The sequence below is a fragment of the Neomonachus schauinslandi genome, chromosome 9, assembly GCF_002201575.2.
Source record: "Neomonachus schauinslandi chromosome 9, ASM220157v2, whole genome shotgun sequence".
In the NCBI taxonomy this organism is placed as follows: Eukaryota; Metazoa; Chordata; class Mammalia; order Carnivora; family Phocidae; genus Neomonachus; species Neomonachus schauinslandi.
The window spans coordinates 101,785,943-101,808,655 of NC_058411.1; the positions used below are offsets into that span (position 1 = coordinate 101,785,943).

General features: G+C 40.2%; 1 protein-coding gene across 2 annotated transcripts; it reads left to right on the forward strand.

The window, feature by feature from the left end:
* The first annotated feature begins 6,238 nt into the window (after positions 1–6,238).
* On the forward strand, positions 6,239–22,570 carry LACTB (lactamase beta). 2 transcript variants are annotated; one of them, XM_021693879.1, is made up of 6 exons: positions 6,239–6,610; positions 7,018–7,084; positions 8,547–8,737; positions 9,242–9,593; positions 10,773–10,938; positions 21,785–22,570. In XM_021693879.1, the coding sequence occupies exons 1-6, from the start codon at positions 6,248–6,250 to the stop codon at positions 22,314–22,316; spliced, it is 1,671 nt and encodes a 556-aa protein (XP_021549554.1). In that variant the 5' UTR covers positions 6,239–6,247; the 3' UTR covers positions 22,317–22,570. The 2 variants fall into 2 exon arrangements, with proteins under 2 accessions (XP_021549554.1, XP_044773890.1); XM_044917955.1 differs by lacking the exon at positions 21,785–22,570 and having other exon boundaries at positions 10,777–11,057.
* Positions 22,571–22,713: the final 143 nt, after the last annotated feature.

Sequence of the window (22,713 nt, forward strand, 5' to 3'; positions counted from 1 at the left end):
TGGAAGCTCCACCCATCAAGGTTGGTAAAAAGCACTATATTGACCTTCTTTGTAGGGGAGGGACTCCTTATACCTCCTTAGTATTAAACAAGAACCCCAGAAAGTTGTAGGGTCGTGTTGCTGGTCCTCTGTCTATGGCTGTTGCTGGTGTGGGCTCTGTGGGGGTCCCCAGGTCTGTGGAGGCTACTTGCAGGTGGGAATCCTCTCTGGACACTTAACCCTATCAGTACCCAACATAGTCCTGGGAGGTCTTCCCTGAGCTTGGCCACCGGTTTGGGAGGCTTGTACTCCATGTACCCAGGCAACCGAGCTTTCTATGTACCCAGGCAACCATGCCTTCTAGGGGCAGGCTCTCTAAGGCTCTGCCGGCTGCATGGCCCAGACGCAGGGCCACACTCAGAACTTGCACCAACCACTATCCTCCTGTGGGCTCACTGTCCCCACAACTGCTCCTGGTGGTGAGTGTGAGGGCAAGGGACCGGAAGGAAGGAAAAGGAAGGTGAAAGCAAGCAAGCAGAAGCCCCCTTTCAACCCCTGCCATGGCCTTCATGCAAGAGGCAGCCTGCCCAGCTCCTGGAGAGAGGGTGTTGAATCACACTTGGCAAAGGAAATAGTACCTAGAGCAACTGAATATTTCCTTGATATTACACTACTTTCATAGCAAACGTGGCTGAAAAGGTTTTGGACAAGATAGAGATGTCACTAAAGTTCCTTTCTACCCAGTTGGAAAGGGATTTGGCCCAGCAAAGTAGATAGCTGGGAAAGACAAAACCTTCTGTATATACTTGGGTGAGTTGAGACCTCTCCAACAACCACCTGCACTTGTTAACTACCCCCTGGGAGGTAAGGAAAGCCCAGACCTTCAGGACTCTGAGGCCTGGTTGCCCTCTTGGCAAGAAAGGAGATGTGGTTCATTTCTTTGTGGTGAATCCAGTTCCAAAAAGGAAAAAAAATAGAAAGTTTTTCTCAATAGGTTATTCTACCTCATGATGAACCACAGGAGTGTGGACTTTCTGCTATTGGTTAAAGGGAGCTTTAAAGCATTTAAGTAGGGGATACACATGACTCTATTTCAGTTTCAGAATATTCATACTGGTTCATAATATATCTTTTATTTTTAAGTAAGCTTTTTTAAATTTTGAGATAATTGTAGATTCACACCCAGTTCCAAGAAATAAGGTGGATCTTGTATACCCTTTTCCCAGTTTCCCCATGGTAACATCTTGCAAAACTATAGTATATCACAACCAGGATACTGACAATTGAATACAGTCAAGATAGAGAAAAGTTCCGTCACCACAAGGATTTCTCATATTGCCCTTTTTTTTTTTAAAGATTTATTCATTTATTTAAGAGAGATTGAACGTGTGCATGAGTGAGTGAGCAACCGGGTAGGGGCAGAGGTCGAGGGAGAGAGAGAATCCTGAGCAGACTCCCCCCTGAGCACTGTCTCTCTCTCTCTAAAAAAAAAAAATCACAGATTGCTGGGTACCCCTCTTAGAGTGTCTGATTTAGTAGATCTGGGCAAAACCTGAACATTTGCATTTCTAGCAAGTACTCAGGTCCTGCAAATGATGATGGTCCAAGTGCCATACTTTGAAAGTCACAGCTCTGGAGTATATAACCTAAAAATGGTATTGCCGGGCCATACGTTACAAGTATTTCTTCAACAATTAATAGACACTCCCAAGCTGCCATCCAAAGTCAGTGTACCCTCAACTAAATTTTAAGGGATAAAAGAATAAACCACCCAAACAAAACATTAAAAGTATGGAGCAACAAATGTAACAAAGAATGTCGCAACACGAAAGAGGAAGTGCTCTGAATTCTTGTGGTTGGAAGCGGGGGCAGGAAGCTTTTTAACAGTAATATTTATGACCTCTGATATCTCCACACCAAAGCACAGAGTATGAATGATGAAGTAATTTTGAGATTATCCCAAGAAAACAAATAATACTAGGTATGTATAGTTTATACTATACTGAGATATCGTAGAATAGGACTCGTGGCAGGAAGCAGTTCTAGGAGAGTATTCTTTCTTCCAAAGAAATAGAAGAGGGAGATAAGGTCCTGAATGTCAGTTCTCAGCTTCATCTATCACTCCACTCCCCTCTGTTCTCCGGGGCAGCCACCATGGCCTCTTTTAGCTCCTTGAATGAAACCTCCTCCCTCCTACTGCAGGGTCTTTGTTCTTGCTGATTCCTCTGCATGGAACACTTCCTCTCTCTATCTGTCTGTACTCCGACCCAGTTAATTCCCATTTATCCTTAAGGTCTTAGGTCTAATTTTACCTCAATAGAAAAACCTTCTCTAATCTTCCAGACTAGATCAAATCTCACCATCATAACTTCTCAACACATGATGCATCTCTCCTTCACAGCACGTATTACAGCTGGAATTTTACATTTTACTTGTGCGTTTATGGGATTTATGAATATATTACCCTCCAGCCTCATAATCTCTAGCAGGGCTCAGCATGTGTCTTTTTTGAATAAGCATTGTAACCTCAGCACCAACTTTGTCTGAAAAAGAGCAGATATCCATATATATGTGTTGGATGATTTAAGAGTAGGGTTCTGTGAAAGCCTTTAATGAATCTGAGATTAAAAGTGCAATGGGAAACATTCTGAAGAGGAAAACAGGAGAGGAAATGGAAGTACTTTCAGGACATCATGCACTAGCTTGTCACAGATGGCAATGATGGGCTTCTGTTTGAACAACCAATTCAAGAGGACTGGCTACTGGATCTCTGATCCCCTGGAGGAAAGTTTCTATTGCTGTACAATAGGTTCTATAGGAGGTCCAGTCATATTCAATATTTGAACAAGACAAGACATATTCAATATTTGAACAAGACATATACAAACAAGACATGTTGTTTGCAGATGATATGAAAGTTAAAAGGTTTACAATATAGACTATGTCAGAATTTAGGTTAAAAATAATACCAATGGAGCCTGGGTGGCTCAGTCAGTTAAGCGTCCAACTCTTGATTTCAGCTCAGCTCATGATCTCAGGGTCATGAGATTGAGCCCCATGTCGGGCTCCGCGGGGGGCACGTGGAGCCTGCTTAAGGATTCTCTCTCTTCCTCTCTCTCTCTGCTCCTCCCCAGTGCACCTGAGCTCTCTCTCTAAAATATCACTCTCTCTCTAAAACAACAACAATAATAATAATACCAATGGAAATACTAAGCCAAAACAGGTAAGAGAAAGGTTAATCAATCTTGCAAATACATGATATGGAAGGGAAGCTGGGTTTGACTATATTGTTTATGTAAAAAGAAAAAGACTTGATTGCTGACCACATATTCATTATGAACCAATGTTGTGATTCAACTGGTAAAAATGCTAACTGTCCAGAGGAGAGGAGGTGATGGGCTCACTTTACTGGTGGACCCTCAAGCACTGTGTCTGTCTAGTTCTTAGAGCCAATCTGGGGCCTGGAAACCTTGAGATATGAAGAATGATTAGAGGAGCTGGAGAAGGTTAGCCTGCAAAAGTAAACATTAAGGGAAAACGAAAGCTGACCTCAGATAGAGACAGCCCACCAAATTTATACTTCCAATTTCAGAAAAGATAGTCTTTTTAAATCTCTCATGATGTTTTATTTCCACAATTTCTGATAAATTCTTTTTTACATCTTTATGTTGTTTCATTTATTCCTATTTTTTTCATAATCCCTGGTTTGTTTTGTGACTATTATGCCTTCATTTCTTTGAGGATTCTTTGAAAAAAACACATATTTTGTTTTCTGTCAACCCACTGTGTTTTGGGGGGGGGGGTTGTTTTCTTTTTAAGCCAGAGAATGGCCTCTTTTCTCTTTTCCTATAGATTGTTCTACTGCTTTCATTTGTTTGAGGTGATTTCACTTTTTTTGTTTGTTTGTTTCTTTTTTGGTGGACAGCAAAGCAAAGTTTATTGACAGTACAAAGTTCCCGAAGAGGGAGGGGACCCAAGAGCGTTGCCCATGATTTCACTTTTTGATTATTGATTTTGTTGCCAGTATTTCTTAGAAATATTTTCCTTCATCCTTTTCTTTCTTGTCCTTTTCCTCTCTTCCTTTCTTCCCCTTCCCCTCCCTGTGTAGTTGTTTACTTTTCTTCTGTCTGGTTTCTGTGACTCCCAGTCCAGAGCAAGCTAAAATAGTGGAGTTCTGGGCTCCTGCCCCATGGTGCTAGTAAAGAGCCAGCCAATACACCTGCCGGCTGGTTGGTTTGGTTGCCTCCTAGGTACTTGGCTTGCATGGAGAACATTTATTCTATTACCTTCACAGAAGCCATACTTCAGGTGGCCTCTACCTGCTTCTAAACTGGTGGAAGTCCACCAGAAACTTGGTTTTTGCTCTCTGCATGGCTCTGTGCTTCTGTTCCATTTTTTCATCCAAGGAGAGGTACAGAAGAGTACATAAAATATATATGTACAATTTTTAAAAGAATGATAAAGTGAGCACTCATTGTAACCACCACTAGCTATGTCTTTTACACTTTCCTCTTGCTGTCATGAGCTTGGAGTAGTGGGGCTCCCGGGATGGGAACCAACAATACCATCTTGATAGAATGCACCTGTCCACTCTAACTGCAGGTGGTGCTCCAGAAACCTCTGTGAGTTTCAGTTGCCAAACCCCTGAATCTTAGGATACCCTGATCTCTTCCAATGTGGCTTTGTTAGCAGCCCGAACACCTTATAATTATTTAGCCCCAGTACCTCCCAACTAGGTGTGGTTACCATTATTGCCTTTTAAATAATTAAACAATTATTAACTCAAGATGTTTACAGCTTCTTCTCCTGACAATATCTTGTCAATTCAAATCTGTGAACTCTCTATGTATATATTCCACCTGCAAGGAAAGACAGGGTCATTTTATACATTGGGTATATTGCTCTTGTACTTAAGGACTAGAAGCTTTCAAAAATCTCTCTCTCTCTCTCTCTCTCTATATATATATGTATATATATGTATGTATATATGTTGTAAAATTGGAATGGATGTTTATCTTCAAAATTAACATTGCCATTAATTGTTCAGTTAGGATTGTACACATTTTACATTTTGTAGCAATTTGAGGTTAGGTTTCTTTTTTTTTTTTAAGATTTTATTTATTTATTTGACAGAGAGAGACATAGCGAGAGAGGGAACACAAGCAGGGGGAATGGGAGAAGGTGAAGCAGGCTTCCCGTCAAGCAGGGAGACTGATACGGGGCTCGATCCCAGGACCCTGAGATCATGACCTGAGCCCAAGGCAGACGCTTAACAACTGAGCCACCCAGGCGCCCCGAGGTTAGGTTTCTTATTTCACAAGAATCTCTGATCGTCTACAGATGTCAGAAATCAGCTAATTATAAACTATATTAATTACTTTTGGATTAAAAATTTTCAAGTGCAAAAAATTTTTTAAATGTTTACAGCAAAAAAAAATTGTTTTTAATATAAGTCTGCATATACCTTAATGTTCGATGTGGTGTGGCACTGGACCTCCAGAAGTGAGAGATTTTAAAAGGGCCTTAGGGAAATGGAAGGAGCTGAAACGAGGCATAAGGAAAGGAGATGGCAAGATGGGAGTTCTAGGGGAAAAGGAGATGCTCAGAGGCTGCTGTGTGCCAGTGCTGTTCCAAGAGCTGAGGATCCAAAAGTAAAAGTCACGGCTCTCTAAGGAGGGCACAGTCTGGTAAGGAAGCAAGTAAGTTCAATGAAATGAAGTGTTAAAGTGTTACTGAGGAGGTGTGCGGGGGCGCCTGGGTGCCTCAGGTCATGATCCCAGCGTCCTGGAATCGAGCCCCGCATCGGGCTCCCTGCTCGGCGGGAGGCCTGCTTCTCCCTCTCCCACTCCCCCTAATTGTGTTCCTGCTCTCGCTGTCTCTCTCTGTCAAATTAATAAAAAAAATCTTAAAAAAAAAAAAAAAAGGAGGTGTGCGCACTGGCGGGTCAAAAAGGTGTGGCGAGTACTCCCATTGGGATGGCAACTGGGAAGCCTTCTTTGAGGAGGTGACACTTGATCGGAGGATTGGCAGAGGGGAGAAAAGCGGTGAGGGGTAAGATGAATGAACATCAAGAATGAGACAAGGCAAGGAAAGAAAGGGAAAAGAGGAAGGGCTCGATGAGATCGACGCTCCGGCATGCGGCGTCGACTGCTAAGGTCTGCGCGCGGTCACCGCCCACTCCCTTCCATCTAGTCCCCTCCCCTCCCCGCGCCTCCACCGCCCGCCCGGCCTGTGCGAGCTCTGAGGCTGCCGGCTCGCGGCAGACGCCATGTACCGGCTCCTGTCAGCCGTGATGACCCGGGCCGCGACCCCCGGGGGCTGGGCCTGGGGCCGCGGAGGGCGCGGGGCCCACCAGCGCGCCGGCCTGCCGCCGCTCGGCCCTGGCTGGGTCGGGGGTCTCGGGCTGGGGCTGGGGCTGGCACTCGGGGTGAAGCTGGCGGACGGCCTGAGGGGCGCGGGCCCCGCGCAGCCCCCAGCGGCCCCCGACCCCGAGGCGTCGCCCCAGGCCGAACAGCTGCCGCCGCAGGAGCAGCCTCTGGCTCCGTGGTCTGCACAGACCCCGATGCCGCCCCCCTCCCGGCGCTTCGCCAGAGCCATCGACAGCAGCCGCGACCTGCTGCACCGGATCAAGGTGCGGAGACGGGGGCGTAGGCGGCCGGGAACCTGGCGCCCCACTGCCCGCGTCCCCTCGGAATGGGGCCACTTGGTGGTCATCTCCCGGGCCCGAGCGGACCCCACCCCAGGCGGTGGGATGCCCGCGGCCGGCTTCCGAGAAGGACTTCCCGTTCCCCAACCGCCCGGCCACGGTCAGAAGCGCCTGCGGGTTGCCCAAGTCGGGGCGGAGGTCACACCGTCGGGAACCTCCCCTTCGCCCTCAGGGCAGACCGGGCACGCCCCTCACCGTTAGCGCCGGGCCTGCCGCAGCCGAGGGGGGCGGGGCCCGGCGGAGGGGCGGGAGGCCCCAGAGCCACGCTCTGTGCGCTGGGCGAGGCATTTCGGCTTGTCTTTGAACTGTCTGTCCTTTCCCTCCGTTCTTAGGATGAGGTGGGCGCCCCCGGCATAGTGGTTGGAGTCTCTGTAGATGGAAAAGAAGTCTGGTCAGAAGGTGGGCTCAGAAAAGTGTTATTTACTGGCTTGTTTTATGCCAGTTGATGAATGAAATTTTGATGTTTTACTGCTAGGAGTGGATCCCCTGAAATGTTCAGTTTTCGTGAAGCCGTACGTATTGTAGAGAAAACATGTCTAACAGAATAAAGAATCGGGCTTTCTGTAAACAGCAAGATTTAAATGGGACTCTTGGAGTCTTCAAGATGGCTTGTTTCTAAGGACTGCATTTATTGTTCTGAAAGTTATATATAGAACAATCTGTTACCTGCATATTTGTAGATAACCCTTACTACTAGATAAAACGTCAGAAGTTTGTTTTCTTTTTTAATTAACAATTTAATTAACAAGTTACTGAGTCCCCTATCTGTTAAATGCACAGTACCAAGAACTAGGGCCATTCATGGTTCCTTGTCTTAATGAGTTTACGATCTCCTTTATTACTTTTTTTTTTTTTTTTTTTACCGGGCAGAGGTGTCATTAATGTTTTTCATACCAAAAGTTAGAAGCTTTGGGAAAGAGATTTCTAATCATTTTATGATAATTTTATCAAATCATATTTTATAATTTGATTTACTTACCCATTGCACACAAATTGGTCCAACTGGTCATCCCAGGTTTTTAGGAACCCTACTTTTAGGAAATGTTTCAGGCATCATTTAAAGGAATTAGTACCTTTAAAAGAAGTTGATGGGAGCAATAAGGTTTTGAATTTAAAGAAAAATGATTCTTCCCCCAAGTATACCCAATTTATGAAAAATAACTGTAATCAAAAACTATGTAAATGTCAGCTTTACAGGTGAGGGCTTTGTTTTTCTGCAAATATTTTTCAGCATAATCTATATTTACAGTTTAAAAGCAATCATTGTATGCCTTTTCGTTCTTTTTAGATCTCAGTTCTTATCGCTTAGATTTTCACACTTTCAGCCTCCAGATGATGAAACCAGACTTAAAAAGTTCTCTAGGAACTTTGAATTAATAGTACTTTTTTTTTCTGGTTTGCAGCTGAGGTAAACTGATGATTACCTAGATTGGGTGTGCAGGACACCTTTTCACATTAACTTTTATTGGGTGGTTATTTTAAGGAATCTAGTGGAAACTCAAGAATCAAGAGTAAATATAATCTGAAGAATAATGATGTTTTCTTTAAAGAACATAAAATAACTTACGTAAAATGTGGGATAACTAAATTGTCTGGATAAACTAAGAAAAATTAGTATCCGAACCAATAGAAAATTATTATTGTGCACAGAGTGCAATTTCGGTTTGGTTAAAAGATTAAGTTGTTAGGCTTGCTGTTGTCAGTGTTACTAAGACTCTCATCCACTCTTAATTAAAAGTGTAATATCTTTTCCTTTCGACAAACACATGGGATGTTCTAAGATAGTTTTATTTCAGTTTTTAAAGACTCCTTTGACCATGAAGCTTGTTATTAGTAATTTTTTGCTTTTCTTTCACTAAAGGCTTAGGTTATGCTGATGTTGAGAACCGTGTACCATGCAAACCAGAGACAGTTATGAGAATTGCCAGTATCAGCAAAAGCCTCACCATGGTTGCTCTTGCCAAACTGTGGGAAGCTGGAAAACTGGATCTTGATATTCCAGTACAACATTATGTTCCTGAATTCCCAGAAAAAGAATATGAAGGTGAAAAGGTAACGAAACTCACAGTTCATTCTACTAACAGCATGTTAAATGGTTTAAAAGGTTTCATAAGAGTCTTTGGTTTGTCTTTAACTGTTGTTAATGGATTCAAGGGGTTTTTTAAAATTCAAGTGATAATCGATTGAGTATTTCTCTGAAACTTAAAGCTGAAGATATGTACGTGACATGTTTTTCAGCAGCAGTTTAAAATGGAAAATATTACTGAGACATTATTCCAATGCAACTAATTTTTTATTTTAATTTTTTTTAAGATTTTATTTATTTGAGAGAGAGAGAGAGAGAGTGAGCACAAGCAGGGAGGGAGGGGCAGAGAGAGAAGGAGAAGCAGACTCCTCCTGAGCAGGGAGCCTGACATGGGGATCCACCCCAGGACTGGAGGACCATGACCTGAGCTGAAAGCAGATGCTTAACCTACTGAGCCACCCAGGTGCCCCTACTAACTTTTTACTATAACGTTTAATATTGTAATTGAATTTCCATGTTTTTACAATTAGGTTTCTGTCACAACAAGATTACTGATTTCCCATTTAAGTGGAATTCGTCATTATGAAAAAGACATGAAAAAGGTGAAAGAAGAGAAAGCTTACAAAGCCTTGAAGATGATGAGAGGGATAATGGAATCTGACCAAGAAAAAGAGTTCAAAGAAAAAGGAGGCAAAAGTAATGAAAAGAGTGACTTTGTTAAAGCTAAGATAGAGCAAGATACTGATGCCAAAGGCCGGAACTTAAAACCTGGCAAGAAAAAGAATGATTTTGAACAAGGCGAATTGTATTTGAAAGAAAAGTTTGAGAATTCAATTGAATCCCTAAGATTATTTAAAAATGACCCTTTGTTTTTTAAACCCGGTGAGTGTTAATTCCTTCTCTTAACAAAGTCATCATTACTGAGGTATTAATTTTCAGAAAATCTGAAATGATCCCAGTCTGAGGGCACTGAATGTGGTTGATGCTTGTGGCATGGGTTTTGTTGTCAGTCCCATGTGTGCCTTCTTGTCTGTAGTTTTTGAAGAAGTCTAGCATCCAGGTAGCCAGTTGTTTAGATTTAGCCTCATCATTCATCTAGTGGATTTTCCGGATCAAGCTATTTGTGGAAAATTATGGAGAAATGTTGTAATAATTGTTCTTCAAATAAAATCTGGACCAAAGAGGGCATGATAAAATATTGCTAATATGCCAGTATTTAGTTAGTGTTTAATTTAGTATTTAAATTGCTCAACTTATTTTGTGCCTTCATTCCTTAAAGAAATTGGGTTTCATCCATTTATTTGCCAAAAAGCTGATCTAGAAAAATATTTTTTAAACATATTTTTTTGGTATGATGGCTACCAACACCACTTAATATCTTTCAATTTACCATAGGTTTATGTACTTGTATTCCATTTTCATTTTAAAAGTTGTTTTTTACCATGAATAGATAATAGGTAAAATTAATAAGGGCAAAGAAATATATTTATGGATTTTGTCTTAAAATATAAGGTTCCAGTTATTAGTACACATCATATACTCTGTGTTTCCAGAATCCCAAATGATATACAGGTATGTATTTGAAATAGTATCTATATTTGAATATGTATTTGTATTTTAATATATATTTGAAACAGTTTTTCTACCTACATACACTTTTTTAAAATAGGAATGTGCACAACTAATTTATGCCTTACACATTGGGTATTAGATATATTAAGAACAAGACCATTAACTCAAGAAATCAAATTTGCTTTTCTTTCCCTTCCTCTTTTGGTACCAGTTTGAAGGATTTTAATTTAGTTTTGAGGCAGGGTTTATTTGCTTATTTCATTATTATGGAAAGGAGTAGATTCACATTCTGATCATCTTTAAATAATGGAATAAGCAGGGCCATTGCAAAGTTGACTAAATTTATTAATATATCATCCATGATCTGTTTCTAAATGCTGAAGTAAAAAGGTAAAGATATGTCAATTTTCAGTGGGAAATATTTTGCATGTTTTTAAATAATAATGAAGCATTTTCTTTTCTTCCCCTCCTTTGCAATGATGTCTCAAGGTAGTCAGTTTTTGTATTCAACTTTTGGCTATACCCTACTGGCAGCCATAGTAGAAAGAGCTTCAGGATATAAATATTTGGACTATATGCAGAAAATATTCCATGACTTGGATATGCTGACAACTGTGCAGGAAGAAAATGAGCCAGTGATTTACAATAGAGCAAGGTAAATGATACCTTTGGTGTGTCTCGCCATATCACATTTTAACACTGTGTTGTACATTAAAAGTCAAACTTTCTTGTCTCCATTCCAAAATTACACTTGCCACATTTTGAGAGCTTTCCTACATGTCTGTTTTTCCCATCTATAAAGTAAGGGAAATTGAATGTATTTACAAAGCACTCCAGGATCCTTGGATGAAAGACAGCAATAATAATTTAAACTCATGCATGGTTAAACCAGAATTGCTCCTATCATGGGTATCTATAATTTGCTCTTCCATCATCCCTTTATTTATATTGTAGCTAATACTTTGTTTATCTTTTATTAATTTTAACTTTTTTTTAAATTTTGAAATGATTTAATACTTAAATTATAAGACTAAATACAAAGAATTCCCATATAGCCTTCACCCAGATTCCCCAAATGTTATTGTTTTACCACATTTGCTTTCTCTGTTATTTTTTTTCTCAGCCATTTGGACATAAGTTGCAGACATGGTACCCCTTTACCCATAAATAATTAAATGTGTGTTTTTTAAAAATAAGGACATTCAGGAAACTAATATCAGCACAATACTTATATCAAATCTACAGACCCTCTTCAAATTTACCAGTTCCTCCAATAATGTCCTTTATAGCAAAAGAAAAGGAAAAAAAAAATTTTCTGCTTCAGGATCTAGTCCAGGATCATACAGTACATTTAGTTGTAATGTCTCTCAGAAGTCACATGAAGTCGATTTGTCCCATTACTTGTGGTGGTGATTTAATTGCTTTGTTGAAGTGGTACCTGCTAGGTTTCCCCCCTGTAAAAGTTTAAGTCATTTCATTGAAATATATCAAACTAAAATTTTATCATAATTTTTTCTAGTGATTTGTAAAACGGGCATTGGGAGAGAATTTTGAGACTAATGACAATTATGAGTTATATGGTTATGTTTTCCATTTTACTCATTATTATTTGTTTCACTAGAAAGGTAAGGCATTTAACAAATCAACTGTTACTTTTACTTTGCATATTTTTCGTAGTACATGCTTTGCAAATGGCTTAATGGTACTTGAAATATAATGGTGGGATTATTATTTAGCTTTATCTTCTTATCCCCGTTAGTTTTGTTCAGTCTTCTGTTATATTTAGTTAAATTACTATTTTTAAATTACCAGTTTATTTAAAAGGATTAAATATGCATTGCAAATCAGCCTGAAGGAGTTTTTGGGGACCTAAAAGAAATTAGGTTAGCAGCAAGCAATGAATTTTAATTTTAAAATGGCCTGTAGTTCTCAAACCATCTCAATTAGTGTTTATTATTTTTAGGCCCAACATTACATTCTACTGGAAAGCATAAGAAAAATTGACAAATACCAGAGGTTGCCAGTTGAACCTAAAAAAGATTCTTTAGTAAAGATGGCATAGATACATGACCTTATTTTGATTTAGATCTAGGTATTTGAGAGCAGATGTCTACACTTACATGTAAGGGAGAGAAGAACATTAGGTATAATCACTGAGCTGCTTTTCTAAATTGAAAATTAAGACTCTTTGAATGTACAGAACTGCAAGGCAGTTTGCTGTTTTCTTAATGAGTAATTTATGACTTGCACAAAAATCAAAATATGACATATGATGGTGAGTTAATTTCATTTTATCTCCCATTCTTTGAAGAAAAAAAAAAAAAAGGCAGTGGGTTTCCATTTCTTCTGCTAAAGGTTCCTATCAGCTCTGAGTTTGTTAGAAGCACCCAGTGGTGCTAAAGGGGTAGTTAATTCATTTTAGTTACATTAAATGGGCTGCTGGAAAAGGTGACTGAAAAAGGAAAGAAAGAATGTTATCTGTGAAAATGGTCTGTCCAGTTGCTTCATTTTTATTTTACTTGATGCAATATCTACTTGGGCCTCTAAAACTCAACTCTGATTTTTTGTTAGTAATTATTTTAAAAGAGCTTAAAGGTGCCAGCTTTTTAAGGGAGTTCAGGGAGTAAAAGGAAACTTCAAAGATACATATATTTAAAAAAAAAAAAACCTTAAAGTAAAACTTAGTAAATACATATGTTTCTATTCGTTTATGTTCATCATTTTGCAGGAAATAAAATTTCCAGCAAAAGTTTGCAGCTTTGTTAGTCTACTTACTCCTTGATAATTATCATAAATTAAATATATTTGTATTATCCTAACCTAGGCTTTTTAGAGTTATTGTAACCCAAGAGTAAATACTTACCATCTTTTTGCTCCTCTATGTGTGCCTGTGTTTAAAACAATGTGTCCCAATGTCTGTCACCTTTTTAAGGTATTTCCCTAGAATCCTGACCCAAAATACTACTTACATTTCTCTGGCCAGAATTTTAGCAACAGGCCACACTTAGCTCTAAGAGATGCAGAGAAATTAGTTTGTAGCTGGGTACAGTGTTGTCCTGAATAAAACTGGGATTTTCTTAAATGGAAGACTAGGAATTGACTTAGTATACACAAATAGGTATATTGATTCTATGTAACAAGTATATTGTATAGGCAAGTAAACTAAATAACCCTTTAAGCAAATACCCATGGGGGAGTGGACTGAATATTCTTGCCACTAAAAGACACTCTGTTGTTAGCGGAATCCCTGGTCAATGCATCAGCTTATTTTTAGACTCTGTTCATATTTTCTGTGTTTGGCACAATACTTGCAAAAAAATGTCTTTTATAATTGGATGGAACCAAAAGCAAATACAGTGGATGTTTCCTGGAGTGTTTGCTGTATTTTGACAGTACAGATATGGTCTTTACTTTCTATTATTATCATTATGATTATTATTTATTATCTTTATTTGCTAAAGTGTCTTCTAAAATTAAGCAGTGTTCTTTTTTTAAAGATTTTATTTAGGGTCGCCTGGGTGGCTCAATCGTTAAGCATCTGCTTTCGGCTCAGGTCATGATCCCAGGGTCCTGGGATGGAGCCCTGCATCGCATCGGGCTCCCTGCTCTGTGGGAAGCCTGCTTCTCCCTCTCCCACTCCCCCTGCTTGTGTTCCCTCTCTCACTGTGTCTCTCTGTCAAATAAATAAAATCTAAAAAAAAAAAAAAAAAGATTTTATTTATTTGACAGAGAGAGTGCATGGATGGGGGGGGGGCGGATAGGGAGAAGCAGGCTCCCCACTGAGCAGGGAGCCTGACGTGGGGCTTGATCTCAGGACCCTTGGACCGTGACCCAAGCCGAAGGCAGATGCTTAACCAACTGAGCCACCCAAGTGCCCTAAGCATTGTTCTTTATGAAGCTCTTTTCTATGCCATTAGCTGATAGACTCGATAGTAATAGGTTCAATCCAAATGTTAATGCTAAATGTTAAAGTGGGCTTGGTTTTTATTATACGCATTTTAAATTCTGTGGGTTTTTAAACTTCTCATAACAATAAAACACAAACAGTACATAATTATTTCTAAAGGCATTTAAGAAGCATTGTAAAAATAAAAGTATTTTGAACTTCTAAGTTTGTAGATGTAGATTTCTGTAGTTATATAGTGCTCTTGTGCAGAATCTAGAGATTCTTAAATAAGTAAGAGGCTCTTTGTTATCTGGCATCATTCCATCAGTTATTCAGTTACAGAGATGTTTCAGTAACTTATTTAAGAACTCGTGTCTATATTGCATTCTTTTTAGAGCAGAAATGCCTTAAGAATTTGGAATAGTAAACTTATCTTTTAGCTGAACAAAATTATTTTCATGAAAAGCCATTAACTTGTCCTCTGTGAAAAGGAATCAAGAGATTAAAGCACATAATTTGTTTATTTAAAGTTTAAAATTCTAGATTGAAGTCTAGAATTCTCCACATTTTTATACTTTAAAGGAGGAATGACTGAGGGTGTCCTAATTTCCAGCCTTGATATAAGTGGTTTGGAATGCTTTACTCTTTGGGGTTTTTTTTAAGATTTTATTTATTTGACAGAGAGACACAGCGAGAGAGGGAACACAAGCAGGGGGAGTGGAAGAGGGAAAAGCAGGTTTCCTGTGGAGCAGGGAGCCCCATGCGGGGCTGGATCCCAGGACCCTGGGATCATGACCTGAGCCAAAGGCAGACGCTTCATGACTGAGCCACCCAGGTGCCCCTGGAATGCTTTACTGTTAAAAGAAATTTACACAAAGCTGATTATCAGCCAAAATATACTGGTAGTTCTCTCCTAGTTTGCAAACTTGGAGTTCACTGTAACAAATATATTTGTCAGTGAGAAAATGTATTTTTATTATGTGGTTTCTTTTAGATTTGATTGGCTGGAATTAGAAGTGTAATCAGAATGGGGGCACACCTAGGTAGCTCAGTCAGTTAAGCTTTCAACTCTTGATTTCGGCTCAGGTCATGATCTCAGGGTTGTGAGATTGAGCCCATCATAGGATTCCCCACTGGGTGTATAGCCTGCTGAAGATTCTCTCTCTCCCTCTGCCCTTTCCCTGCTCTTTCCCTCTTAAATAAAAAAAAAAAAGTGTAATCAGAGTTCAGGCAGAAAGTAATGACCTAAAATATGGGCGAGGCCATAGGAATGAAGGGAGGGAAAAAGGTAAGTCACAAAGCAAAGGTTGAATAATAGGATTTAGTATCTTTTTTTTTTTTAAGATTTTTTTTTTTTATTTATTTGTGAGACAGAGAATGAGAGACAGAGAGCATGAGAGGGAGGAGGGTCAGAGGGAGAAGCAGACTCCCTGCTGAGCAGGGAGCCTGATGTGGGACTCGATCCCGGAACTCCAGGATCATGACCTGAGCCGAAGGCAGTCGCTTAACCAACTGAGCCACCCAGGCGCCCCAGGATTTAGTATCTTGATGGATGTGAGAGTTGAGGGCAAAAGAGTCAACCAAGGTTTTATTTTTTTTTTAAAGATTTTATTTATTTATTTATTTATTTCCAGGGAGAGAGAGAGTGAGTGTGTGTGTGCTCACAAGCAGAGGGAGCGGCAGGCAGAGGGAAAAGCTGGCTCCCTGCTGAGCTAGAAGCCTGATGTGGGACCTTATCCCAGGACCCTGGAATCATGACCCAAGCCAAAGGCAGTTGCTCAACTGACTGAGCCACCCAGGCGCCCTCAGCCAAGGTTTTAATGGAGAGAAGAACGTTTGGAAGAGATTAGTTTAAGACATGTTCATTTTGAGGGGCGCCTGGGTGGCTCAGTCAGTTGGGCGTCCAACTCAGTCTCAGCTCAGGTCTTGATCTTGGAGTCATGTCATTGCTTTGTGACTTACCTTTTTCCCTCCCTTCATTCCTATGGCCTCTCCCATATTTTAGGTCATTACTTTCTGCCTGAACTCTGATTACACTTTTTTTTTTAAAGAGGGGAAGGGCAGAAGGAGAGAGAGTCAAAATGTGGTCCAGGCCCTGCATGGAGCCTACTTAAACAACAACAACAACAACAAAAACAGACAAGTTTATTTTGAGAAATGAGAAGACCACACACATATCAAATTATTGGTTCTCGAGGGCATATTAAGATTCTCTGTGTGCTTTTTTTGCTTTTTTTTTTAAATCTTCAAAGCACATACCTTTGGCCACCCTTGCTTCACCCAGTATTATGACTTGGACTTTTAGGGGACATAGAAGATTCTTGAAGGAAGAAAGGAGTAATTTTTCAAATTATATAGGCCCACAGCCCTCCAAAGTTATGAATTTTGAGGGAAGGGTACAGTTTGAGAGAGAGAGAGAGGAGTACCCCAGGTGATTCTGATAAACAGCTTTCCTGCCCTTCTCCAAAACCAGATTTGAGAATTATTAATGCTAGTAAAAAATCTGATTGTAATTGGAACAGGGGTTGTGGTACTGATGCAGACCTATAGTTTTCTCTGTGGAAGAGAAGACCTGGGGAGGTGGGGCTGCAGTGATTGGAGGCATATAGGGAATCATAGGATTGAGATCCAGAAGAGAGAGCTCTGAGCAGCAGACTGGCCCAAGGTTGGGTAGCAAGGAAGTGCTGGTTAACAGTGCTGCAGGAGGCAAATAGGATTTCAACTATACAAGGGAATTAGAAGAGCCTTGAAAACCCACAAGAGAGCTGTTTAGTGATGGGGGACCAGAGGCCAGATTTTAAGGAGTTGAATGACTGGAGAGGGTGAGTTCCCGGAAACAGAAGGTGTGGGCTGTTCTGTATAGTTTGGCAGTAATGGGAGAAAGGACTGGCAGCTGGAAGCTGTAACAAGGATCAAAAGATAAAAGTTGTTATTTTCCTTAGGATACAGAAAACATAGAGCATTTTGTTAACTAAGGTGAAGGAGTCAAAGCTCCTAGCATGGCACAGGAAGTCCTTTGTGACCTGTCCCTTGTCCACTCCTCCAGCATCACCTTCTACCACTTACCCCTCAAGCTCTCTGCTATAGCCAAATGGAACTACTTTGCTCCCCAGCTTGGCCTCTGCCATTTGAACAAGGCTCACTCTCACTAGTGCTCAGGATTCCTCCCATCCCATCTTGGTAGTCACCCCACAACCTGTTCCTCAAAATGTGGTCCAGGGTCCAGCAGTATTGACATCACCTGGGAACTTGTTACAATTGCAGAATTACGTGCCCGCTTCACAGACCTACTGAAGCAGAATCTGCATTTTAACAAAATCCCCAGGTGATTCATATAGTGCTTTGCAAGTTAGAACTGTCTGACAAGACTGTTAGTGCCTTGAAAGCAGCTACAGTGTATGGTTTAACTAGTCTCTCCAGTGCCTTGGAAGGTGTCTCCATTAAATATTTGGCCAACAAATGATGCTTTCATGTATTGAACATTTTTTTTCGTTTTTGTTTTTTGGGTTTTTTTTTAATTTTATTTATTTATTTGAGGGAGAGACACGGAGAGCACCAGCCGGGGGAGGGGCAAAGGGAGAGGGAGAAGCAGACTCCCCACTGAGTGTGGAGCCTGCCGAGGGGCTTGATCCCAGGACCCTGAGATCATGACCTGAGCCGAAATCAGAGACTTAACCCAGGCGCCTCCAAAAACTTGTTTAATGAGCGCTTAGTGGATGGCAAGTACTGTTCTAGGTAGGGAATCATCAAAGAGCAAGATAGGTAAGGTTCCTGCCCTTATGACACTTATATTCTATGGAAAGAGACAAACATGTAGACTAAGAATTTCAGATACTGATATGAAAATAAAACAAAGTTGGGGCGCCTGGGTGGCTCAGTCGGTTAAGCATCTGCTTTCGGCTCAGGTCATGATCCCAGGGTCCTGGGGTCCAGCCCCACATCAGGCTCCCTGCTCCACAGGAAGCCTGCTTCTCCCTCTCCCACTCCCCCTGTTTGTGTTCCCTCTCTCGCTGTGTCTCTCTCTGTCAAATAAATAAAATCTTTTAAAAAAATAAAATAAAACAAAGCAATATTATATAGAGTAACAGGGAGAGGATGTAGGGGATCTATTTAAAATTAGACACGACTGATAAGGAAAGCTAAATTGCCTTGTTGCAAATACAGAAATAAGTCTGGCATGAAAAGAAGCAAGGCAAGATGTTGTAAGTGATGAGATCAGAGAAGTAAGTAGGGGCTAAATCGCATTGCACAGTGAATCTCAATGCCATTAGACCCCCTGCCCCTTAATTTAACAAATATTTTATACCTCCTTTAGTTTCCTGAAATGAAAGTTATAGATCATATAACTTATACTCACTACTCTTAACTAAAATAAGGGGCACATGGGTGGCTCAGTTGGTTAAGGGTCTGCCTTTAGCTCAGGTCATGATCTCAGGGTCCTGGAATCGAGCCCCACATCAGGCTCCCTGCTCCGCAAGGAGTCTGCTTCTCCTTCTCCCTCTGCCTCCTACTCATGTTCTGTCTGTCTCTCACTTTCTCTGTAAAATAAATAAAATCTTTAAAAAATAAAAGAAATATAATTTATAATAAATTATAGATATTTCAATATGTTAAAGTTTACTCACAACATTAGAAGACATGATAAAGTCAGATGCGACTTAAGACATAAAAGCATCATAAATGTAACAACTATAAATGCAGACCAATACAGATATATCATATTGGTGCTTCTACTCATGCCTTTGGTGGCCACCTCTGGCTAAAGTTGTGAGCAAAATAAAGTGCAGTCTTTATTCAGTTTTCACAGTGGTTACTTTTAAGAAAAAGTTATTGTAGAATAAAAATGTCCAAAAAGTGCTTTGTGTTTATATATAAAATGGAGAGGGTTCTAGTCTCAGCTCATTATAAACAGATATTTTACTTAAATGATTATCTGGTAGGATGGTTGAAGGTGGTCCACGGTAAGGGAGAATACACTACTGTGTGGGACTTTTCCACACATCATAGGACATTTAGGAACCTTGAGCCCCTGTCCACTGAATGTCATAAGACATTATCTCTAATAATTGTGACATCTAAAAAAATGCCTCCAGAAATTTCCCTTAAGGAGTTGGTACTGCCTCTGTTGAGGACCATTGATTGTGTTGTAGGCCATCGTAAGAAATTTGGGTTTTGTCCTCATTACAGTGGTAACCATTGGAAGTTTTCAAATAGAAGAAGGGTAAGACACAATCTCAGGCTTCTGCACGGAGAATGGACTGCAAGGAGATAAAATGATCTAGGAAGTATAACTGGTGGAAGAATGTTGTAGAGGCAAAAAGGCAGTCAGGGATGCAGGTTAGTAGAATTAGTCATAAAAACAATGGGAAATTTTTTTAAACATTTTATTTATTTATTTGAGAGAACGAGCAGGGGAGAGGCAGAGGGAGAGGGAGAAGCAGGCTCCCCGCTGATCAGGGAGCCCGACATGGGGCTCCATCCCAGGACCCTGAGATCATGACCTGAGCTGAAGGTAGCCGCTTAACTGACTGAGCCGCCCAGGTGCCCCAATAGGAAATTTTCTTAAGTGACTGGAGAGAAGGAAAAAAGAATGCATTATAATGTAAATACATTTTAAGATAAATATGGGAGTTTGAGGCCATCTAAAGCACACTGGAATCTTCTCAGTAAAACAAAGGATATAGTTGTCTGCCCCTTGGCCAGAGTGAGGTAGAGGACTGGAAGAGACTGGGAATAGATATTGGAAAGAATATACCAGGGAATAACCAGGAAAAGAATGAGATTTGGTAGCAGCAGTGAAGACCCTTAGCAAGCGTATGAACTGATACCAGTCCTCTTTGTTATGTGACTATCTGCAGCTTTTCTCCCCACATAAGGAGCCAAAGAAAGGGGTACCTAGATTTATTCAGGATTGGCAGATTGGTATACTGTCACAAGAGTGCTAGTGAGACCACAGCTGAAACAGTTGAGGCTAGAACAGAACATTGGGTGAAATCAGGAACTAGAAGACCTGGAAAATTGGGAAGAGTCAAGGGGAATTAGATGGAGGTTACAATGAGGGCAGAGAGCAGGTTCAGTTGGAGAGTTGGCAGAATTGGAAATCATAGTCCCAGGAAGAAATGTCTGAGTTTGAGACCTTACCCATAAAGCGGTTGAAAGTGATGGTGAGACTCAGTCTGACAGTGCTTATGAACATCCCACGGTGGGATGAAGACGATGATCAATCATTACAGATGGGACAGTACACTGAAAACCTCAGAACACATTTTATTATGAATCTTGAAAGAAAGGATTCTCATGGGCCACGTTTCATTTTTGGTTTAATTATTTTGTGATTTCATTTCAGTTTCCTGATATTAGAATAGAAACCTCATGAGGTCAGGCACTTTGTCTCTTTTGTTTAACACTTTATTCCAGCATTTCAAGCAGTGCCTCCCACATAGTAAGTGCTCCATCAGTAATTGTTGAATGCATGAGTAAACAACAGCTATCATTTATTAGGAAGCTACCAGAAATATGGAAAGTGATTGATACAAATATTCCTAACTCTGCAAAGTAGATATTTTTGTCACCACTTCGCACATTAGGATGCTGAATCAGAGGCAACAGAGCACCTGGTTTGAATCCAGCTCTGCCACTTACAAGCTGTATGATCCGGGACAAGTTATTTCTACTCTCTGTGCCTCCGTTTTCTATCTGTGAAATAGGAATTATAGTGGTACCTACCTATGAACCGTGTTACAAGAATAAATTAGTTCATACTGATACAGTTCTTAGAACAATGCCTGGCATGTAGCAAGAACTGTGTAAGTGTCAATCAAATAAAGCATATTTTACCAGCTAGTAAGGATGAGTTAGGATTCAAATGGGTTTGTGAGCTCCAGCTTCTCTCACTACACCAAGGAGTCCCACATCACATCATTACACATAGTATTCCTATGGCATTTTTAACCAGGAGATGTAGTCTCCTTACAAATATTAATCTTAAACATCTCAATGTGTACTCTTTTCATTATAAAACTCACATGTGACACATGATTCACTGAGCCCAAGGACTAGGAATATCTACCAAACAGTAAGTGTTTCTGCATATGCACTGGGCAAATGTATCATGTGTAATATTAATCAATTCACTTTTGCAGGTATTAAAAGTTTGATACACTTAAAATGGGCAAGCCGTGCCAGTAGGAAAAAAAAAAACCCACTTTCTATGCTTTAATTTCTTGATTATCTGTGTTTTATTAGAATCTGAATCATAGGGCGCCTGAGTGGCTCAGTCATTAAGCGTCTGCCTTCGGCTCAGGTCATGATCCCAGGGTCCTGGGATCGAGCCCCACATCGGGCTCCTTGCTCGGCAGGAAGGCTGCTTCTCCCTCTCCCACTCCCCCTGCTTGTGTTCCTGCTCTCGCTATCTCTCTCTCTGTCAAATAAATAAATAAAATCTTTAAAAAAAAAAAAAAGAATCTGAATCATACTGAAAATTAATGGTTTCTCAGAATGTATGATCACTACATTGAAACAACCTGTCTCGTGTACATATTTTCCTATTCGTTCTCATATGTAAAGTCCATAATAGACTTTTAAGTTTTTAATGACCATTCTTATTTCATTTTAGATTTTATGTTTACAATAAAAAGAGACGTCTTGTCAACACACCATACGTGGATAACTCCTATAAATGGGCTGGTGGTGGATTTCTGTCTACAGTGGGTGACCTTCTGAAATTTGGGAATGCGATGCTGTATGGTTACCAAGTTGGGCTCTTTAAGAACTCACATGAAAATCTTTTACCCGGATATCTCAAGCCAGAAACAATGGTTATGATTTGGACACCAGTCCCTAACACAGAGATGTCTTGGGATAAAGAGGGTAAATACGCAATGGCTTGGGGTGTTGTGGAAAAGAAGCAAACGTATGGTTCTTGTAGAAAGCAGCGGCATTATGCCTCACACACCGGAGGTGCGGTGGGTGCCAGCAGCGTGCTGCTGGTCCTTCCCGAAGAACTGGATGCGGAAGCTATAAATAACAAGGTTCCCCCAAGAGGAATAGTCGTCTCTATCATCTGCAACATGCAGTCTGTTGGCCTCAATAGCACTGCTTTAAAGATTGCTCTGGAATTTGATAAAGACAGATCTGACGTATCTTAACATTGCAGGTGCAAAATGAGCTGTTTTGTTCTTGTTGTTGCTGTTGTTTGAAACATTAAAGCCCCAAAATACATGAGATTTTTTAAAAATAGATTTGTAATAGGGTGTAATTGAATGCAGAGAATTATGTACCTCTAATTGCTTAATTTTGTAATTGTCTTTTATTGTAGGATTAGTTCTTTATACTCAGGGAAGTAATTATATTATTTTTACTTTTTGAAAAAAGTGTTAATTCTTGAAATAAAATATTCTGATAAAAAATATATTTTTGAATATGTAATATAAAGAAAATATTCAACAGGAAACTTCAAATATTGTTATTTTAATATGACACCAGAAACAAGTTTATGAGAAATTGTCTATTAGTTATCTATTGCAGCTTAAAAGAAGAAAAAAT